This window comes from Thamnophis sirtalis, unplaced genomic scaffold, assembly GCF_051295495.1.
Source record: "Thamnophis sirtalis isolate CommonGarterSnake01/CBP01778 unplaced genomic scaffold, rThaSir2_p1.2 scaffold_5, whole genome shotgun sequence".
Classification (NCBI taxonomy): Eukaryota; Metazoa; Chordata; class Lepidosauria; order Squamata; family Natricidae; genus Thamnophis; species Thamnophis sirtalis.
Genome location: NW_028261385.1, coordinates 88,536,806 through 88,560,425, shown reverse-complemented (window position 1 = coordinate 88,560,425; position 23,620 = coordinate 88,536,806). Strand labels below are relative to the sequence as shown.

The 23,620-nt window shown below is 41.7% G+C and overlaps 1 protein-coding gene across 1 annotated transcript; it reads right to left on the bottom strand.

Moving 5' to 3' along the window:
* Positions 1-214: 214 nt before the first annotated feature.
* LOC106555383 (thioredoxin) lies at positions 215-23,620 on the bottom strand. Its single transcript, XM_087716166.1, has 5 exons — positions 23,309-23,620; positions 10,872-10,976; positions 4,588-4,647; positions 1,608-1,673; positions 215-413 (listed from the first exon to the last, which is right to left on the bottom strand). The coding sequence occupies exons 1-5, from the start codon at positions 23,603-23,605 to the stop codon at positions 351-353; spliced, it is 591 nt and encodes a 196-aa protein (XP_087572292.1). The 5' UTR covers positions 23,606-23,620; the 3' UTR covers positions 215-350.

The following is a 23,620-nucleotide window of genomic DNA, read 5'->3' as shown; positions in this document are numbered from 1 at the left end:
CAGGGAGAAAAAATAAAATCCAATTGGAAAAAGCACCTTTTCAAATCCTTTCTTCCCTGGGAAGAAGGGTTAATGTAGGGGAAAGTGCCAACGTATCAGTGTATGTACACAGCCCACTCACCCACAGACAGTCACAAGATCTTGAAGGCAGACTAGATACTGTAACAAGATTGCTACTCAGGTAAATTGATTTGTTCAAGCAAGACACAGAACCTTTTATATATATTTTTATTATCTTCATTTACAGACTGAAGGGTCAATGTGTATCTGAATACATATTCTAACTTGATCAGTGTGTTATGTAGAAAAGGCTATAATTTAACAGTCAGTCACGAATTAAGGACCTTTGGTTACATATGCTTCTTAATGGCTTCTTCCAGCTTTTCTTTATTTGCTCCGGAAAATTCATGCACCTGAAATACAGAGAGTTTAAGTTTAAGGCTTTTTACTTGAAGAGTCACCCACTTGTTAACAGATGTCAACATTAAATGGTTATTTAATGTTGATTCCATGATGATCATCAAGGAAGTGAACATCTAACAACCTCCTTCCTCAAGCAGTTTACCATAAAGAATATACTTTTCTAAAGACTAATGGTCACCCATCCTATGAAACACAACTCTGGAAAGCTCACAATTATAAAACCTCAAATCTGCTACCAACTATCATTCACTACACCATCTAACAGTGTTTCTTCAACTGCCAGAATTCCCCAGCTAGGGTTGAGAAACACTGATCTAACACCTCAATCCCCAGACTTCAACCTCACCATATCCCACTTGGGGAGAAGCAATACTTTCTAGCTTTCTGGAAGGCTAAGAGGGATGCTCTGAGATTCCAGAAGGAAAGGGTGTTCCAGAGAACTGGGCCTGCTTTGGAAAAGAAACTCTTCCTAGATCCTACTAGGTTTTTTTTTAACGAGGGTGGTAGTATATATTCCGATCTTGGTTCCCAAAACCCAAGGTTACTAGATTTTGTGGCCTAATTCACAAGCCTGTTTAAAGATACTATATTAGTATTATACAAAGGAATACTTATTATTTAGTATTTAAAGCTCATGGGGAACAAAGTACAGGTAGTTCTCAACTTAAGGCCACAATGGAGCCCAAACATATAGGTTGCTAAGTGACAAATTTGTTAGGTGAGTTTTGCCCCATTTTGACTTTTCTTGCCACATGTGTTATGCGGATCACTGAAGTTGTTCAATTAGTAACATGGCTGTTAAGTGAATCTGCTTTCCCCGTTGACTGCTTTTCAGAAGGTTGCAAAAGAAGGTCATGTGACTCTGGGATACTGCAACCATCATAAATGTGAGTCAGTTGCCAAGCAGCCGAATGTAAATCACGTGACCATGGGGAGCTACAACGGTCATAAATGTGAAAAATGGTCATTGAGTCACTATTTTCAGTTATGTTGTTACTTTGAAGAGTCACTGAACGCACTGTTGTAAGTTGAGGACTACCTGGAAGTGTGGCAGCTTGGACAGGATGAATGTCACCATGTACCAGATTTCAGACTAAATCTTTTAAAAGCGAGAATGCATTTGGATCCCTGCAAGTAACATTCAAGCTCAGTGCATGTTTTGCCGGAAATCTGAGAGCAAATACCTTTTCATTATTTTTGTAAAACTGGAATGTTGGCATACACTTCACATCACAGTGTGAGGCCACATCCTAGAAGAGATGAAAAAGGTTACTCCAATCAGTTTGACATGGTACGTGAGCAGAATTCTTTGTGCCCCAGAATTCTTTTCCCTTCTGTCATTCACATACTGCAACTAAGGCAAAATGCAGCATTGGTGTCTTGCAGAGACGAAGAGACAAAAATCTGTATCAAAATAAGTCATAGGTGGGCGTTTTTTTCTGAGTATCTCAGAGGTTAAGAAAAGTGAAACAAACTCTAGTGAAATAAGAAACCTGGTAAGTTCCAGATATCACAGAAGAGATAGAATTCTTTCCAGGTAACACATTTTATTGGTTTCTCAAAATATAAAACACAAAACATACAAAGAAAAATAAAGATAATGGAAAGATAAGGAGGGAAAGGGGGAAGAGAAAAAAAAGGTGTCTTCTGACTCCTTTTGGTATAAGATAACACAATATCTCAAAGGTTTACTTTTATATATTAATATATACTAGCCATTTCTATAACATCAAGCCTATCTAATTGGCAAAATCGAAAGGCGAAGTTTCACTTTTTTACACCACAAGCATAAAGTGCAGAAATGGTTTCCAAATAGAAAAAAAGTTGTATTATTTTCTTTAAGCAAAGCAGTCCGATTAGCTTTCTCTGCTAACTCCATCAATTTTTGCAGCCATTCCAGGTGGTTATATTCTGCTGGTTCTGCCTGGTTCGCCCGAACCCATAGCAGAAATAGTGGGTGGACGGGGCCACCCAGCTCTACAGCATCCCATTTCGGCCCATTTATTAGGCAAAGTGCATGCGTGGAAGGTAGAGCATATGCATGCGTGTGCTCACATTTGCAAGCCGGTAGGGAAGGTAAGTAAATACCACCCCTGAGCCATTTGTCTGTTGTGGGAATCAAAGTATCCTTCCATTTTTGTGCATAAAGTATTCTTGCTGCTATCAGCACATACAACATCACACACTTAAGAGTTCTTAACCATTGGCAATGCAAATAAGACTTATGGAAATTATAGTCCTGGATATCTGAAGGTTATGACCATCTGCTGTAAGAATACTGTAAGCCACTGATAGAATTCCTCTTATCATCTACTCTCCAGTGCATTCTTTTCCTGCCTTATATTTCTATAATTTGTGTTATGAATGACTGGAAAATGCCAAGAATCTTGTGAAGACTTGGGCTACATTTTCTAGTAAACTCCTTCTTGCCAGAATAGACTTGTGGGCTTTATGTTATTTTGACAGCACTGGCCAAACTACAACTCACAGAGTTAATTAATAAGATTTCCTAGGCAACGCCTAGCAATCTGGAGATATCCTTTGCTGTGAAAGGAACTCTGCAATTTCAGCATTTTAGGATGAATTACAATTTGTCATGTAACATGTGTCAAATATGAGAACACTCCCCCCTTTTTAAAAATTTACTAGAACTAAAAAACATTCCCATCCATTTTCATTCCACCTGAGGGAAGCAAACGTAGCTTTCTCTAATCCAGCAGTTAATTTAGATGTCATCTACTCATGTTAATGGTTTTCTTAAAGGCCAATTGCAGACACTATTATGTGTAATTTTAAGTTTAGGCAGTGTTTACTCATCAAACTAATAAAAGCTTATTACTTCTGATGGCCCTTCTTGCTTCCAAGCTAAGTAAAACAAGTTTAATTAGCACTCTGCCTTACACTTGGGGAAAAGCTGTACTTCATCTTGCACAAATTAATCACTGCCAAATATCTCACTATCAAGAGATCAAAAACTAAGTTGTACTTTTATTTCAAGTGACTCGGATTCATTTATATAAAAAGGCACACTTGCGAAAAATTTGTTTCACATGCTACATTTCTAAATTAACTTGTCAGACAAGATAATAATTCGATCAACAAAACATGTTACTGATTTAATATCAGGCATCCCAATGCAATTTATGTACGGTAGGCAAATATATGAAGCCTATTTGATAAATTATAATATGTTCAGCTTTGTCTTAATATGCTATGTGGATCCATCCAGAATGACTCAATGCACTTTTGAGTCTTGACTTGTTCAACGAAATTTGATGAAAGCTGCCTAAAGTTCTCCCTTGTATCTGCACAATTACACTCACTCCTTTCTTTTAAAGGGAGCGGCTGTACCTCATATTACATGTATTTGTAGTATATGTAATATTTCAACATTTAATCTATGGCACTGAGGCCTTTGTTTGAACGCCTGATAGTTGAGCTAGTTAGAGTAGACACTGAAATAAATGGGCTTGGTTTCCGTGTTTGGAGAGGAGCCATATTTCAAGTTTTTAGAGCAAACTATTAAAAATACATGTTGTATTTGCTACTAAGCTGCTGCTGTTTAAACATACATGGGTTTTCCTCAATTTATGTCAATTAGATCAAAATTCCATCGCTAAATGAAGCAGTCAAGCAGCATGACAACATCACTTAGAAATGGCAACCCCTTTAGTCCTGGTTACCGTTGTTAACTGAACCCCGTGGTTGTTAGGCAAGGCAACTTCCAGATGGCTTCCCACAATGATGACATCGGGGAAACTGGCAGGAAGTTGTAAGTCCCAGGATGGCAGGCAGGTTAAGTGGCTACTGCGCATTTTTAAGTGGCTTTGAAGCCATTTTAAATTAACTGCACATACATTCCTCCACACCCAAATCACAATGACAAGTTCACTTTGTGCTATAAAAAAAATAAAGAACTTTCTCACCTCCCAAAAGCTAAGTTCTTCAGCCTTACATAACTAGAAGTTATACAAATCCAAGGATTTTTTTTTATTTTCAAACAAAAACAAACAAAAACAAATAATATATGAAACATAAACCCTCAATTAGAATTACATATAGCATGTTGTTTGGTTACAAGCATTTGTGCCTAAATCCAAAGATTTTATGAGAATACACTGCATTGCCTTTGTCCAAAGTTGGGAGTGCTACTCTAGAACTTACCTGAGCATCATCCACATCAATTTCAATGAAGACTACTTCTGGATATTTTTCAACCATGCTCTGTTATGAAAGGGGGAAAAAGAAACTGTTGAACACAAAGTATGCTTGCTGATCTCAATTAGCACTTACATACTATTATTCCTTATTAGGCATATGGAGCTTAAATTTAAAGCCACAATTGATTAATATACACATCTGGGCTTTGCTAGATCTTCCTGAATGTCTCATCCAACGTATCTTACTGTTGGCCATACTATGCATTTGCACTTTGGAGAAAGTATCCATTTTTATCTACAAACAGGGTATGAAAAAGACCATCAAGTATTGGAAACAAGTAGGCAAAACCTGAAATCTACCTGCAAGTCCTAGCCTTGTTTTTAAAGGAATTCTGAACCTGTCTACCCACCAGTTTGGAGAAAAACAACCAACCTGGCAAATTAGGGGTGTGGTGGGGAGACAGACAATGACCCATCTTCATCTGCCAAAGACAAATAAATAGAGTCTTATCTTTTCATTAATTAAAGCAGCAAAGACTATGGAGACCAATTACCCTAAAACACTTAACACGTGGTGGGATGAGCTCCTGTTGATGCCGAATTAAATCATCTGCAATGCATTTTTCTCCCCCAGGCCTAAAGCCCAAGAGAAACTAGCGCTGGGCACCAAGCATCTTGTTTGGGCTTGAATTTGAAGCAATGCACAGCCCTAAGGAGACTGAGGAGAACATTCAGGATGCGTTATTTATTTACTGTATTGACTGATTGATTGATTTGATATTATCTATTATGATTGCCAGGCTACTGGATGACAACTGCCAAGACACAATAAGTGAGAGGACATGCAATTTTGAAGGATGTCCATGTTAGAAGATAAACTTCACTCTGAGGCCAAACTCTTGTTGACTTTTGCCTAGTGAAATGTTGTTGTTGTTTGTTTGTTTATGTTGTTTATTAACATTTATAGGCCGCCCTTTTCCCTGAGGGGACTCAGGGCGGCTTACATAAAATGGGGGAAGGGGGGGTACAAACAATAGACACAAAATAGTACATAAAGATAAAAATAAAAGCAACATTCATTCATCATTCGGGTGGGGACAGATTGTCTTTATCCCAAGGCCTGGCGGGCTAGCCAGGTCTTAAGGGCTATGCGGAAGGTCTGGACGGTGGTGAGGGTACGAATCTCCACGGGGAGATCGTTCCAAAGGGTCGGAGCTACTACTGAAAAGGCTCTCCTCCGTGTGGTTGCCAGTCGACACTGACTGGCAGATGGTACTCGGAGGCCTAATCTATGCGATCTAATTGGTCGCAGGGAGGTAATTGGCAGGAGGCGGTCTCTCAAGTACGCAGATCCACTACCATGGAGGGCTTTATGAGTGACAAGTAGCACCTTGAAGCGCACCCGGAGATCAACAGGTAGCCAGCGCAGCTCACGGAGGATAGGTGTTATGTGGGCGAACCGAGGTGCGCCCACAATCACTCGCGCGGCCGCGTTCTGGACTAGCTGAAGTCGCCGGATGCTCTTCAAGGGCAGCCCCATGTAGAGCACATTGCAGTATTCCAGCCTAGAGGTCACAAGGGCCCGAGTGACTGTTGTGAGGGCCTCCCGATTCAGGTAGGGTCGCAACTGGCGTACCAGGCGAACCTGGGCAAATGCCCCCCTGGTTACAGCCGTCAGATGATGGTCGAAAGTCAGCTGTGGATCCAGGAGGACTCCCAAGTTGCGAACCCTCTCTGAGGGGTATAAAGTTTGACCCACAAGCCTGAGTGATGGAACACTGATCGAATTATTGGGAGGGAAACACAACAGCCACTCGGTCTTCTCCGGGTTGAGCACAAGCTTGTTAGCCCTCATCCAGTCCATAATGGCCTCAAGACCCCGGCTCATCACGTCCACCGCTTCATTGAGTTGGCACGGGGCGGACAGATACAACTGAGTATCGTCCACGTATTGATGGTATTTTATCCCGTGCCTCCGAATGATCTCACCCAGCGGTTTCATGTAAATGTTAAATAGTAGGGGGGATAAGACCGAACCCTGCGGCACCCCATATGATAGGGGCCTAGGGGTCGATCTCTGCCCCCCCACTAACACTGACTGCGACCTGTCCGAGAGGTAGGAGGAGAACCACTGCAAAACAGTGCCTCCCACCCCCACCTCCCGCAGTCGTCGCAGAAGGATACCATGGTCGATGGTATCGAAAGCCGCCGAGAGGTCGAGGAGAACCAGGATAGAGGGATGGCCTCGGTCTCTGGCTCTCCAGAGATCATCGGTCAATGCGACCAAAGCGGTTTCTGTGCTGTAACCGGGTCTGAAGCCCGACTGGAAGGGGTCGAGATAGCTTGCTTCCTCCAAGGACCGTTGGAGCTGGAAGGCCACCACCTTCTCGACAACCTTCCCTACAAAAGGGAGGTTGGAGACTGGTCGATAGTTGTTAAGAACAGCTGGATCCAGAGATGGCTTCTTCAGGAGGGGTCTCACCACCGCCGCTTTAAATGAAAAGGATTCTGCCCGATTGAGGAAAAGTTAAAAGGTGACGTTCCCAGGGCAAAGTAGGAAAAAAATTGCTTGCTATTATAGCTTTCATACACTAAAAAGCCCAATTTTTGCCATACTGTTACATCAAATAACTGGACTAGTCATATACTACTACTCCATGTCTCCAAGAGTGTAACCAAGATAAGGAATTATAATAATTCTGCCAGCTGTTATAAACACATGACCTATTGTTATAGATTTCTTCATTTTGAAAGGAAAGAGACTGCATTTCAGAATTGAGTTGTGTCCCAGACAAGGAATGCTGTCATTCAAGATTATTGCAGCAGCTAAGATCAACAACCCAAACAGCTTTTACCTTTGATGGGGCCAGAAAAATCCACAGGATTGAAGATGCTGCAATACTGCTTACATTTTTTCCACAGTCCCTGCCTTATTATGTTTTAATGGACATCTCCCTTTAGCTGTGATGCTTTTAAAACTTGTAGGGCTGGTTAATCTTACTCCTACTCCTTATGTGCTTTTTTTTATTTGACTCAGATAATATCTAACATCGCCTAAATCTATCATCTGTATTTTGAGACTGACTTTAATTTACAGATCCCTGGAAGAAAAAACTCAAAAGTTGCTGTGTGTTTTCCTTTCTCATGGTTTTGTGTTCTCTTGAGACTTTAAGAAAGTAAAGGACCACACTTTGAACTGTGGGAAATAAAAGAAAGACACTCTGAAGATGTGGAAGTTGTGGATGAAAGAAAAGAAACTACGTTGGAGAACTAAAGAAGCAGCCAATTGTGTCTGGATGAGGTGAAACTAAGTGGGTCTGGAGAGACTCAAGCTACCACAGCTGAATAAAGAGTAGCAGAGCCTCATAGCTCCCAAAAATGCAGCCTGCTACAGTCAGCCGGCCAGCTGCAAGTTAATTGTAGGAGCAACCCTCCTACACACTGATAAGACCCGAGAAACAAAACAAAACAAAAACAATTTAATATAAAGGATCAACCACAAAGCTAATTTAATTACAGCAGAGCCTACTGAAGTATAAGGGCTGGAGAGAGGAGGATAATATACAGCTAAGTGTAAAGTAAACAGACACGAAAGCCCTGGTAAAAAGAAGCAGAATTCCCAGTTTTTAAGAACTGTGGCAAGTCAGATTTTGCTAAGGGAATTGTGGCTAGATGTTGGATATGAGCCATAATTTCTCCGGAACAAAGGAGGGATAGGCACAGGCATCTATATGACACTGGATAGGCTATCCTCATGAGTAGTCCATGGAAAATGACTTTTTTTGTCACCTTATAAGTAGAATGGCTAGAAATCAGGATTATATCAAGCACATACTCTCCAAACAGCCTTTATGGATGTTAGGCTCAACTAAACCTTATATCTTAATTACTTTTTTAGATTTTTTTTTACTTTTTTGTATTGGAGAGATTAAGACGTTTTCAGACTGGCAAGGTTCTACTATATTCATCAAATGAGTTTCCATCCCCTTAAAAGACGGTGCAAGTTTGATGTAAACTTTTTAAAGATACATGAATTCTTTTGGACTATGCAGAAAAAGGATGATTGGTGTACAGATTTTGGAAACCTAACAATGGATTAAAGGGCCAGAGGATTCAGAATTATACTTCTGAAATATTTAGAAGATATTTTCTCATGGGAAAATAAAGATTGCCTAAGGTTTTTTTTATGATAGGAATTCTTGAATTTTGGACACTACGGAAAGAGAATAAAGAAAATGGAACAATAGCCCTTAGTGCAAATTTTTGAATACCTTTCAACCAAGTGTTTGGACAGAGTTGTTACAATCCTTGATAAAATTGAAAAGGCCATGTTCCAATGAATTTGTAAAACAAAAACAAGCTGCAATGGACATCTATGAAATTAATTTGAAGGGGGATTTAAATATAATGCAACTAATTCTGATGGATGACTTATTCTCTAAAGATGAACAGATATTAAATGAGGTCATTTATTTGATTTTTTTTCTCTTCTGTATATACAAAGGAGCTCTGCTAAGATTTGGAAGGACTTTTTTTTTAAGTGATAAACAAAAGGATATATTTTATTTAATGATACAAAAGAAATTTGCTAAAGATTTTTCACTTTGAAGCACAAATGCTCAGCAGACTACCTCTGAGACTTATTTTTGAAGGAGTTAAAAGAATAATTTTAAAAACTCAGGAAAGTGTATATACACTATATTGCCAAAAGTGTTCGCTCACCAGTCCAAATAATCAGAATCAGGTGTTCCAATCACTTCCATGGCCACAGGTGTATAAAATCAAGTACCTAGGCATGCAGACTATTTTTACAAACATTTGTGAAAGAATGGGTCGCTCTCAGGAGCTCAGTGAATTCCAGCGTGGAACTGTGATAGGATGCCATCTGTGCAACAAATCCAGTCATGAAATTTCCTCGCTCCTAAATATTCCAGTCAACTGTCAGCTGTATTATAAGAACGTGGAAGTGTTTGGGAACAACAGCAACTCAGCCACGAAATGGTAGGCCACGTAAACTCATCCAACATCAGTGTGTGACCTCACAAATGCACTTCTGGAAGAATGGTCAACAATTCCCATAAACACACTCCTAAACCTTGTGGACAGCCTTCCCAGAAGAGTTGAAGCTGTTATAGCTGCAAAGTGTGGACCCACGTCATATTAAACCCTATGGATTAGGAATGGGATGTCACTTATAGTAAGTTCATATGCGAGTAAAGGCAGGTGAGCGAATACTTTTGGCAATATAGTGTAAGATTGGCTTCTTTGACCATGGTTAAAAGAATAAAATAATTATATCTGGTTGCCTTTACTGGAAAAAGTTGATTGATGCAGCATTTGGATTTGTTGTCTTTACCTAAGACATGAGCTATTATAACAGATTAAGTATTGTCACTTCTCATTTACAGATCCAACACAGTCACTTTTATCATTAGGCATGTCTAATTAGATAACTTGTAGATATTAGGGTTAACACATAAATGCATATTTTGTATAATAAGCCTGCCTCACATATAGAGAAAGAAAAAGCATTCAGCCTTCCGGTTTGTGGTTTGTACCATAATTTAATTATAACTCTGTCGCAAGAGTGTAACAATGCAAGATGTGGTCTAATTGTAAGAGAATGTAAGAGAATGTTCCTTCCCCATTATTTGTTAACATGGTTAACATTTTCAGTACTTGAAGAGTACTGAAACATCTGAAACTTGCATACACTTTTAGGTCTTTTGAGCGGGTCCTAATAAAGCTGTGGCATTACTCTGGAAATTATATTTTACTGATTTAACTTTTGTTGCTATACTATTGTTTTAATCTGTGCAGAACACATTGGCCAGGAAGTGTTTTCCAGCAGGTTTGGTCAACCGCAGCATCTTTGGCATCATTCCAAAGGCCTTTAATAGAACATTAAGATGATAGTACAGGTTCCAATGATGATGATGTTAATCCGAATTAAGGGAAAATTATGATTGGAATGGCATGTGAGCCTGACAAATGAAACAAAACAAAGTAAACTTTTTCTGTTGACTGAAACATGCTACTGTTTCTATATATCAATGCTGTTGTTACTGACAGTTTGGAAAAGACAACAACCCGCTTTTCATGAAAGCACGGACAAATAGCACAAGATAAGCATGAGCAGAGGCACATAAATATTTCAACCCCTCTAGGTTCAAGAATTCTTACCCATCTCTTTCACGTAACCTTGATTTCTAAGGAATCCCCATCTGCAACATCCTGCTCTCCTCATGCTTTATTAAACAAAATGTTGAAAGAATCTAAGTTACTTACATGGAAGAAAGGCTTGATCATTTTACACGGCCCACACCATGTGGCGGAGAAGTCAACGACTATGAGCTTGGTCCCAGCATTTGCCAATTCAGCTTGGAATTCATTCTGGGGAAAAAGAATCAAGACCATTTTATAGGAGCAAAAAAAATACTCCCTTACACCCAACACATTACATCAGGGGTGTCAAACTCGATTTCATTGAGGGCTGCATCAGAGTTGAATTTGACCTCGGGGGAGGGGGGGAGAGGGCATGACCAGAGTGGGCGTGGCCATCTTGACATCACTCATGCCAGGGTGGCCTGTGGTGGCTCGAGTACTCTGCCAGCAAAAACAGGCTCCCAATCTCAGTTTTTGGCTGTGACAGCCTCCTGCAACCCTCAGCCACTAAAAACGGAGCTTGGGAGGGTCGCATGATGGTCCTTCACAGTTTCCTTGGTGGCCCTGAGGGCCAGATCTAAGCACCCCATGGGCCGGATCCAGCCCACAGGTCTTGAGTTTGACACCCCTGCATTACATCTTTCCTGTCAAGACCAATCCATTGAATTATAGCTGAACCCAACAGGCAATATGCAGGGGACCTACAACACAGGTGTAAAAGACTGATTTCCCCCGCCATCATGCAGACTGTTCTACACCAGCTGTAGGCTCTAGGAACCTTTCAAAAGCAGCCTCACATATTATTGCAGACAAACCCAAATTATCTGAACCATGGTGGCTGTCAAACTCCCAGCCATGGGGCGGAAGTGTCATGTGCTGGCCACGCCCACACCCAGTTTAGCAAAGGGGGGGAGTGCTGATATGTCATGTGACGCCACGGTGACATGAGTTTGATATCCCTGGTGTAAATCAACCCAAAGCTCTAGGTTTATCGAACGTTACTGGTCCAGAGGACAAAAAAGCAGACGGATTATTCTGCAAATCAGAGACACTTCAGATTTAAGTTAGGTTTCAGCTTCTGAGTTCAAAAATGGCTGTAAGCCATATCTGTCATATGGAAATCATAGAGATTTCTCTTAGGAAACAAGAACAACGTTATAAATGTTAATTATGGTAGCAGTCTTCCAATATTTGAGGAGCTGTCACAGAGAAGAGGGGGCTGATCTATCCACCAAAGCACCTGAGGGCAGGAGAAGAAGTAATGGGTGGGAGCTCATTAAAGAGAGATCCAGCATAGAATTAAGGAGAAATTTCCTGGCAATGAGAACAATCTTGCCTTCGGAAGTTGTGGGTGCTCCATCACTGGAGCTTTTTAAGAAGAAATTGGACAGCAGCTGTGCGGAATGGTATAGGGCCATGGCGGCGAACCTATGATACGCATGCCAGGGGCGGCACACAGAGCCCTCTCTGTGGGCATGCGCACTGTTGCCAGCTGCTGTTCTGATTTCCGGCGCGCACATCACCAGCTGGTCTTTGTGAGCTCTGGGGTGCCAGAAAACAGCCTGAAAATGGTCTAAAAAACGGCTTGAAAACGGGCATGCATGCACCGGCCAGCTGGTCTTCCGGTTTCCAGTGCTCAGGCACCCATGAAGACCAGCTGTCCGGCACACATGCATGTGCTGGAAACCCAAAGACCACCTGGCCATTGTGCCCATGTGCACCAGCCAACTGGTCTTCGATTTCCGGCGCTCTGGCCCTTGCACATGCACACACCTTCCGGTTTGGGCACTTGGTGCTAAAAAAGTTCACCATCACTGACATAGGGTTTCCTGATCGAGCTTGGGATTGGACTGGAAAACCTCCAAGATCCCATCCAACTCAGTTGTTCTGTATTCTAAACACTGTCCATATGAGACAGACAAAAATGGAAATAAATTACTCCAGGGATTGGTTCTGGAGTCTGAGAAGTTTGAGGACAGAAGAAAAACCCTATAAATCTGAAAGACACATAGAGGAAGGGAGAAGGAAGGAAAAAAAACACAGAATGATTCAAAAGCCAATGGGGGGAAAAATCTCTGACGAATGTAACCAAACAGCAAGAGCTGCTAAAATCCCCACTTTGTTGAGTTGTGCACCACAGTTGAGTGCACCAAAAAACGCTGGACTCTTGTCCTGAAACCTAAGACTTCAGCAAACAAGCCAATCCCCTTCTGCTTCTTCGCTTCTCAAGGAAGGAAGCCTTCACAATGTTCTCTCAAATTTCTTGGATGCACATACCAGCTTTTCCAGATTAAACCCGCCCTTCAAGTTCATCTGACTAAACATTCTGGACACTGTAGTAGTCATAGTAGCCTGTGGGCAGTTTTCTGGATTCTGCTGTCCACCTTTTGGTTCATGTCCAGAAGAGTGAGGTCCTTGCTCTTTTCTCCACTATATCCCCATTTCTTCCCTTCTGTCAATCTCTGCACTGGGTTATTGGGAGTGTCTGAAGTTTCAACTATTCATGCTTTTCTTTGCCAGGAGGCAAATAGATAAATAAATAATCTGACTAAAATTCATGTTGCTGTATGTTTAGCTTGACTGTGCCATCAGCTCCATTTATTTATTTGTATTTGTTTATATCCTGCAACACACCTTCCTATTTTCCCCACAAAAAAACAACAACCCTGTGAGGTGGATTGGGCTAAGGAAGAGTGACTGGCTCAAAGTCACCCAGCTGGCTTTCATGGTGGTAAGATGTTCTCATGCTTTCTAACCTGATGCCTTAACCACTAAGCCAAACTGACTCTTCTTCGGCTTCCTCACGATCCTCTGGCCACAGCGCTGGCACTCCGCGGCGTTTGGGAAGCCGCGGTTCGTCGCTCAACCCCTGAGGGGAGTGACAGAGCGCTCCTTCAACTTACAATCCTCCGCGGCTGGGCTTGCCTTCAGGAGGCTTGTGCCCTCTCCTCCTGCTGCCCGGCCAAGGTCCTCACTGAGTGACTTCGGATTCACTCAGTGGCCAGGGCAGCATGCCGCCCCAGGGTGGCTGGTGGCAGTCCCATTCCTGTAGGAGGAGGTTGTGCGCGGTGCAGGGAGGCAAGATTCGATGGGTCCTAATGAATTCTCTTTAAATCCTAGTAAATTGCTGGAGATCCAGAATGTGCAACCTCTCACGATCGGATGAGTCAGTAAAACAGGAATACCTGGTGCCAAGGGGCGTTGCCCAAAGAGCTTATCTGACTCAATCCAATCATGAGAGGATAAGGTCAACCCATTCTGGATACTCCTCCCCCCTCACTATGGAGAATGAAAACATCACATTTCAGAGTCTTTCCCATCTTACTCTACTTTTTTGGAACTGACTCACCTTCTTCATTTTGAGTCTTATCTTGTAAGTTCTAAAAAATTCTTTAAGGGGTTCTTCTCCCCCCCCCCCCAGGTCCTTTGGAAAACTGGAAGAACCACTTTTTAAAGTGTGCAGTTATTAACAACAATTAAAATTATATTAGTGTTGGGGTTGGTTAACTTAATATTCTCCCTGTAGAATCAGCAACTGGAGGAAACTTAAAGACAGCCCAGTCGGAGAACTGGCCTACACGTTTTCCTATTTTATCTGCCTGAAAATCAAGATGTAACTTTCAAGTCACATTGAAGGATGAACCAATGTTTGTGGCTGCATTCCAAAGGGCTAAGCGTTTGCACACTTTGCATTTCATATGCTTCCCCACATGCTTTTAAGTTAATGTATTACTATCACCTTGTGGATCGTGCCCTCGCTGCGTCCCCACGGAGCACAAATTTTGTTTTCTCAAATTATTTGGGCCTTGGCAAAAAGGAAAGATTGTAATGAAGGAAAGTCTGCCATTTCAAGTCATCCAAGCAGCCAGTTCATCAGCAGGGGCACAAATAAGCCATTGTTGGATTTCCTACACTATTTGGGTTAGTGGTTTAACAAAAATGTCTTCGTCTTTCTTTGAAATCAACTATTCAGCTGATCAATGTTAGTGAAAATATCTTAGTTTGATCTATATCATATTCATTTAGGAAAAAGCAGCAGTTGCTTGGGCTGGTTTTTGGTCTTCTGTGTCTGTTCTTGGTCTTATTAAGGTGTTATGAAGGTTTCTATTGGCATCATTAGTAGAATATACAATAGTCTTCACTTAATATCCACAATTGGGACCAGAAACACCATCACTAAGGAACGCTGTCATAAAGCAAGACCTCTTGCGATTGTGCCCGACTTACAACATTGCTTTTTGTTGCCGTCATTTAGCAAACCATTCTGGTATGGGTAACATCATGTGACCACAACTTGTGACTTACTGCCAACTTCCCCATTGGCCTTGCCTATCAGAAGCTGGCAGCGAAGTTTGCAAATGTCAATCATCATGGGTGACCACAAGACATTGTGGCTGTAGCAAAGTTGCCAAGTGACTTCAAGGACACTTGCAACGGGTGCAACTTTGGGGACTAGTTGTAACTTGACTTTTTTTTTTTAGCATCATGGTTGACTTCGGTCATTGAGTGAGCTGTTGGTAAGCAAGGACTACACATAGAATGCTAGAAAAGCATTCTATCATGCATTATAGCCAGTTTCAATATTGTGTTAGGATTCTGAGTCCATAGAGAATAGTAAAAGAACTGGCCCCGCAATCAGTCATTTGGTTGAATATTTATAATGTATCATACAGCCCATTGAAGAGCCTTTTGCAACTTAAAAGCTTGTCCCTTCCATCTCCATAGACACTACAGCTCATCTATCCTGAAGATCATTTGCAAGCTTATCACATCCAAAGGATAACAAGATACTTTTTCTAGTATCTTGAGGAGAATAATTCAACCTATACTTAGTGTGTCCACTGACTTATATTGTATATATAGATAGTAAAGGTAAAGGTTCGCACATATGGACTAGTCATTCCCGACTCTAGGTGGTGCTGCTCATCTCCGTTTCAAAGCTGAAGAGCCAGCGCTGCCCAAAGAGGTCTCTGTGGTCATGTCGCCAGCATGACTAAACGCCGAAGGCGCATGGAACGCTATTACCTTCCCAACAAAGGTGGTTCCTATTTTTCTACTTGCATTTTTACATGCTTTCGAACTGCTAGGTTGGCAGAAGCTGGGACATGTAACATGAGCTCACTCCGTTACGTGGCACTAGGGATTCGAACCGCTGAACTGCCAACCTTCTGATCGACAACCTCAGCATCTTAGCCACTGAGCCACCATGTCCATATAGATAGTCCTTGCTTAATTTGGACTGGCAAGTCCATTGCTAAGTGATGCCATCATAAAGCAAAACATCACATGACCGAACTGACTTATGACAGCAGTTCTGGTTGTGGTTGTTGGCAAATCACCCAGGATTAAGTACAATGTCTCATGACTGCAGTTTGTGGCTTTCTGCCAGCTTCCCCCTTGCTTGTTGGAATCTTGCTGTGACCATGTAATCACAGCACGCTGCAACTACTGTAAACATGCATCGGTCGCTAAGCGCCCGATTCACAATCATATGACTGTGGGGACACTGCAATGGCTACAACTTCAAAGAACAGTTATAAGTCTCCCTTTTCTGTGCCATTGTAACTTTGAGCAATCACTGAATGAATAGTTGTAAGCGAGAACTACTTGCAATATAATCTACAGCAAAATGACTAGCTAAAAGCTTTTATGTCAGGTTAAAGCTGTAATATACTCTGATTTTGGTTTCAGAGGTTGCATGAACCTCAGCCCATTAGACTGTGCTGAAGCAAACCATGACTTAGTTTGATATATTAGCAAGTCACAGGCTATCTTAAAAGGATATTGATTGCAATGCATTTTGGATTAATCTGAAATACATTTTCTATTCCATTTACCACATTGCAGCCAGTACAGCTTTGCAACCAACCTGACAGTTTGCTGCAGATACTTCTAGTTTTCAGATGAATGCTTAATGAAGGTATCTATTTCTGGCATCATACTCTGATTTCTCTAGCATAAGGCTAGGTAGAAGCCAAAAGCACTCAATTCAAATCTAACCTGAATCAGCAGGATTGCTGGCCAGTATAATAGGACTGTTAAGAAGAAAGAATGCGAAACATTTTAAGGTGCTACCTGCTCATTTTCAACTTGTGCTTGGGGGAAAAAACCATGGGGGTCATGAACTGGTTTTTATGGTAAATGGATAATATATTTCCTGCTACTTCTCATTTGCTTTTTAAAAATATTCTTACTGGACTTCAGAATATAAAAAGGTCCATGCAGTGGGGGGGGGGGACTGGCTCTCAAACTAGGTCAAACTTTGTGATTCCACCCCTAGTTGAGAGCACAGGATCTCAATGCTTAACACCAGATAAGTCCTCAACGTTTAACAGTTCATTTAGTGACCGTTCAAAATTATGGCACTGAAAAGTGACTTATGACCCTTTTTCACACAACTGTTGCAGCATCCCCATGGTCATGGGATCAAAGTTCAGATGCTTGGCAACTGATTCATATTTATGAGAGTTGCAGTGCCCCAGGGTCATGTGATCCTCCTTTGACAAGCAAAGTCAATGGGGAAGCCAGATTCACTTAACAACCAGGTTAATAACTTAACACCTGTAGTGATTCACTTAACAACTGTGGCAAGGAAGATCGTAAAATGGGAGCAAAACTCACTTACCAACAGATGTTTTGGGCTCAATTGTGGTCCTAAGTCGAGGACTACTTGTAGTGGCATGCATGAATGATGGGGTGTTTATTTAGACTAAGAATTATGACAAAAGTGGATTTGGAAAGTTTGTTTACCAATTGACTTAGAGCTTCCTCATTCACAAGAAATTAGAGAAAATTCAAGAAGCTGCCCTCAATTGTGGCTTCAGCCAAAAAAAACAAGACCTAAGCACACAAACTAAGACCTTCCTTCAGCTTTTTCCCTCTTGCAAATATTGTCTTAGATCAGACTGCTAAAGGTCTCTATAAACTGACAGCACTGCCTGACTTTACAGTTCAGATCAACCTCTGGAAAAAAACTTTCATTTTTTCTACAACCCAATTAAAATGGGTCACGTAAGGGGAATAGAACAAATGGACTGCAGTACAATATAGAAGAAGAAGAAGAAATAAGCTGAAAGGACTGCTGTATCACTTTTGCATATTAAACTCAAAAATAATACTTAGGGCTGGAAACATCGTCTTCCCAGCCAACTTTCCCATTAAGGGTTATGAAATTTTAGCTGAAGTACACTGCGGCATCTGCCATTTGTTGCTGGCTGAACATTATGTATCTGCATCCAATATTAATTCCCTTATTAAGAAGTTTCGAGAGTACCCATTTCAAAGTGATAATGCAAAGTTGACTTTTATAGCTGTATCCTTGTGCCTGCAGTTTATAAGGCAAAAAGCAACACTAACAGCAAGTCCTCTTAACCTCCATGGAAAAAAAATGTAACCATGTCCAAGATACACTATTGTAACAATTGTGTAGAATAAGGCAAACTTAGCACTTGGGCTTGTAGCTTCCTCTTTTCTCACCCAGGACTGGGGATACCTAGATGAGGGTTGCAACACATCCTCCGATTAACATATGGGCAGGCCATTTCAGACTATGGTGCCTCCTAGACGTTATTTCTTAAAGTAGCCAGCAAGTTTGTGGTCCAACATCAAATCAGAAACTGCCTATTACATGGAAAGAGTCTCAGTATCCAGGAACTGAATCAGCTTTGACCAAATAAACAAAAATTCGGTGTTGTAATGGAAAAGTGGTGGACCTGTAGCTTTCTAGATCAGTGTTTCACAACCTTGGTAACTTTAAAAGGGAGGTGAACTTCAACTCCCAGAATTCCCCAGCCAGTGTGATGTTGTTCAAAGAGAATTCCCAGCTGCCAGGAAAGGCAATGAGGGAGGATTCAAGAACTGCTCTTAGAACCCCATGTGGCTGTGCCAGCCTTTCTTCCTTCTTAACAGATGAGTGATTAAGGCAAGAATTCCTTACACTACGCTGTGCATCTATGACAGAACAGTTGATTTTCAGAAACACCTGACCAAGGGGACCAATACCATATTTGAAGCCTCTTTATCTGGACTGGCCAACTTAATATATCTTCTAAACCATCAAATTTCCTGAATAAGGCGTTCAGTTTTAAATTCAACAGCCGAATTTCCTGATGCAGATTATGTCCGGCATGGACATTTCCAGTTATCTTTCCTGGGTCAGCTAGCAGTACCATACTTTCCCTCATTCTATCTGGCAAATCACTCTGGTTCTGATAATTTCTGTTCCACAAACTCCCTGCTTATCTCACCTGTGGTTAACAGGAGGCATTTCCCTCTACTCATAACAGTAGAGAAGTCAAATGCGTTGACCATCTGTGCTACCGCACTCAATCCGGGGAATTCCACCAAATTTAGTCACATTGCTAAGTTGCTCAACTGTTTCCAGAAACTCTCAATCTGCCCTGCAAGGGACTGGACCAGGTTTCAATTACCAATTTTAGTTTGTCTAATGGAACATCTCTCTAGAAATTTATAATTATAAAAGCTTGGTCGCCAAATTAAAAGCCATTCTGATGGTTAAACAAGCCAGGAGAAAGGAGGTACAGCATAATTATTAATTCAGTAACTAGGCTGATTCTTCCCGAAGATAATTTATAAGACGCTCAGAATAATAATCTTAAAAGAAAGAGAAGGGACACCCAGAAAAGTTTAGCTTATTAATTTGAAGCTTTTCCCAACCTGATGCCCTCCAGATCAAAGCAGGTGTTGCCTGATGTGTTGGATGTATAATTCCTAGAATTTAGCTGGAACAGGAATTCAAAAAGTTATAGTAATCAAATACAACAGAAGTGTAGCTCCACTAGTTTACCCTTCTCAAACTAGTATTCCTAAATGTCAGAGATGGCTCATCATTTGGTTCTTGTGGAACACTTAATATTTGAGAAGCCAGGAATTGCAGTGGGAAGATAGATGGATGGAGAAACGGGACAGACTTATCAGCTTTTATCCCACTCTAATCTTTTGGACTCTGTATGGCAAACATATTTGAAAGCTGATAGGAACGAGAAATGATGCCATTTCATGTTACATAAAAGAATGCAGTAATAATAATGCAATACACAGCAGAAAGGGTTAACTTGAATGCTGCATCAAAATAGAAGGACACTGAAAATATAATCCAACAGGATGTCTCATGCAAATCTTGTTTCAGCATATAAAACAAAACAAAAAGTTCTGATATGGTAGTACTTTGTGCAAATTTTCTCAGGATTGGCCGCCTTCTCTAAGACAGTGTTTTTCAACCACTGTGCCGCGGCACACTAGTGTGCCGTGACATAGTGTAAGGTGTGCCGTGGGAAAAACACTTTATATATAGTCAATATAGGCACAGAGTTAAAAAATTTTAACATTTTCTAATGGTGGTGTGCCTCGTGATTTTTTTCATGAAAAAAGTGTGCCTTTGCACAAAAAAGGTTGAAAAACACTGCTCTAAGAAATCCATTTTTGACTGCTTTTATATATTTATTCTGACTATACAGCAAACAAAGATGGCAAATTCTAACAGATTTAGTTTATTCAAAATGCCAAGGAGAACAATTCCTTAGTTAGGAGAATAAATCAAATAGCAATATTTTTCAGGAGAGAAAAAAATAGGCTAAAGATCAAGAGAATAAACCATCAGATTAAGGAAAGCAGCAAATCTTGGTTTTTGGCTGAATTCATACCAACATTTCAATACTGTAGATACCACATATTTAGCATGCATTCCTAAATCACCATGCATTACAGAAAGCTTAATACAAAACCACAAGCCAAAAACATCCTACTTCTACTGTCACCTCAGGTGATCTTATATCAGTTTACCTGGTTCATTAATCCTTCTCCTTCATCAGATGGAGCTATAAATGCTGGTATCCCTAAAATATTTCATAAGAATCATTTTTGAAGAAGAGTGCAAGACAAAATGCCTTGGTCAGCCTTCCTCAACCTTATGCTCTTGACCACGCTGTTTGAAAAGATAATTGAACACTCATGGACTAATGCACTGGCAGAACACAATGCTGATGTTTGCAGGTTTGAAGTAGGATATTTCCAAATAGCACTAGAAAAATTCCTGCCTGAGATCAAGAAAGAAAGCAATGTTGTTGACACTACCAATACTGTGTTGGAGGCATCTGAATCAGTAGAATAAATTTTCCTATGAGAAAAATCAGATTGTAGAAAGTTAATCTTCTCCCTTTCAACTCCAACTCTCATTGCCCTAATCCTTCAACAGTACTACATTAGTCAGCAAGCCTTATAGCATGTAAAAGTTTCTCATGACAGTATGATTCATTCTCAAAAGCTGGCCAGGCAATCCCACAGATTAGTAGGGGATGGAAACAAAAAGCAGGTCACAGTAAATTTTGTGTCCCTGGTGAGTAACATTAAATCCAAAAGATGGCCACAATACCAGATTTTAAGATTTCAGGGTAGCAAGAAGGATAGAAAAGAGATGCAACAGGAAGAATATGGCTAGAGACAAAGAAAAAAATGAAGGTTTATTTCTTTTGGCGTGGTACTGAACATGAATCCAACTATGTTTCTAAGGTGTGTATTATCATAATACACAAAAAGAGATGGCTGTCAGATGAATAATCAAAGTAGATCACCAACTAGTTAAAATTCAAGTCATGCTATCAAAAGTGATTTCCTAGTTTGCAAAAGTACCTAGGTGTGTCATAGTTACCAGGAAGGCAGACAAACACATAATACAGTATTAGCCAAGTAGTGTACTGAAAATAATCTGCTTCCTCTGATGATTCAAGTTTAACATGGCAATCCTATCAATCAACAGCCCCTTACATGGCTTCTTTGCTTCCACAAGAGGCTACGATCTTGCAAGAGACAACAAATTAAGCCCAAACAAGCCAGATCGATGATGCTATTCAAGTTGGTGGGGACACTTAATGTCCACACAGATTTTCTCTTGGAAAACCTAACCCCCATTCCCCCAACCTAGTCTTTCAAGTCTTCCAAAGGCGCACCCAGTTCTTTTATAATAGAGACCATCTACCTTGCAAGCCAGGTTTATATTAAGACAAGGGGTGGATGGGTTTAAGGACAGGGGTAAGGAGCCTGCACAGCCCACAGAAAGTGACTGAGCTTCATCTTCAATGGATAAAGGTAGCAAGAATTGTAGGTCAGTAACTTCTGAACAGCCAAAGGTTCCCAACCAGATGGGGGGGGGGGGGAATCTCCAAGTGACCAATGAGCAAAGAGATCCTCTATAGATCAGTAGAGGTTCCATTTATTTCTGACAGTAATGGTTTGCAACCTTTCTCTTGCAATTTCCCTTATCTGTCTTCCTGAACACTGCATAGGCTAGAAAATCTGTTGCAAGAAAGGGTGGTTTCAAACAGTGAAAAACCTAAATGGAAAGAAAGTGGGAAAACATACATACATACATACATACATACATACATACATACATACATCTCTGATAAGGTGTTTTTTACCTTTGCTTCAAAACCTACTATAAAATATGAATTTCTGAGATCTCCCGATTGGGCCATTTAAAGCTGTCTTTCCTGCACCTTAACAAGGTTTAAGTCTTATTTATTTAAGGTGGACCTTCCGATATGTTCACAACATTGCATTTTGAAAGAGGGAAGGAAAATCCCATGGTGTTTTTTTTTGGCGGGGGGGGGGGGGAGGAGAAAAATAAACATGGGAAGGCAGAGAACAGCCAGTCATTTCTGGCTAAACCAGCCTGCCCGCTCTATCCTGCTCGCCAGCTCTCGTAAAAACCAAAAAGGTAATTAAATGAACGGGAGCCCCAAAAAGGCGCAGACGACGCCGGACACCGCCGCCGTTGATTTCCAACACGGACAAGGGCCCCCAGAAGCCGAGGCCAAGGGGAATGGAGTCGAGGGAAAGCAAAGCTCGGTCAAATCCGGCCAGGGGAAAAGAGTCCCTTTGCCTGGCACTCAGCCAGACGACGATTCCACAGAAGGCGCCTCCAGGGTAAATTTTCGGGACAGAGAAGCTGGAAGAGGCGCGCCCTGCCCAGCCTTGTGAGACTTCGGCTCTGAGCAATTCCCGGCACCGTTTTCCAAAGCCCCAGAACAAGGCAAGGGAAGAAACAACCGGGTGAGAACTAACCAAAGAGAGAAACAACCTGGGATGAAGGAGGAAATGTCCTAAAAAATGAGAAGACCCACCAGTGGAACGGCTCGCCTTCAGAAACGGCAGGTGCTCCAATCAATGGATGGTTTTAAAGAAAAGACTGGAGCAGCAGCCACCTGTCTGAAATGGCGCAAGCTCTCCTGCTTGAGCAAGGGGCTGGACTAGAGGACCTCCAAGGTCCCCTTCCAGTTCTAGTCTGATCGAAAGGGCACGTGGGGCGTTCGAAGCACCGTATAGCCTTCCAGGGCATCTGGCGGGTTAGGGCTTCCCCAAAGCCCGTCCTCCCAAAAACCAAAGCGGTTAAGCATGCGGCGCTCCCGGGGTGCAGCCAGCGGCCGGAGAAGCGCTCCGGAGCTAGCTTGCTCTGTATGCGCGTTATCCAACAGGGGTCCTTCTCTCCTCCGTCCACCGCGAGGCCTACTGTAGCCAATGAATGAAGCCTCCTTCTCGCTTACCAGGTCCCCTATGATCTTCACCATCGTGTCAGCCTCCGATTCCTCGCTTGTAACGCTGTCCTCTTCCGCCTCCTCTGCCTCTGCCTCTGCCTCTGCCTCCGCCTCTGGCGCCGCTGCTGTTGCTGCTGCTGCTGTTGTTGCTGCCGCTTCTTCTGGCGCCGCCTCTGCTGCTTCTACTAGCGGTGGTGCTACTGGTGGTGGTGGTGGTGGTGGTAGTGGGGCCGCCGCTTCTTTCTCCTCCTCCTTCTTCTTCTCAATGGCTGAAGACTGGCTCTCATTAGCGCCGCCTTCCTGCATCTTCTTATGTAGTGC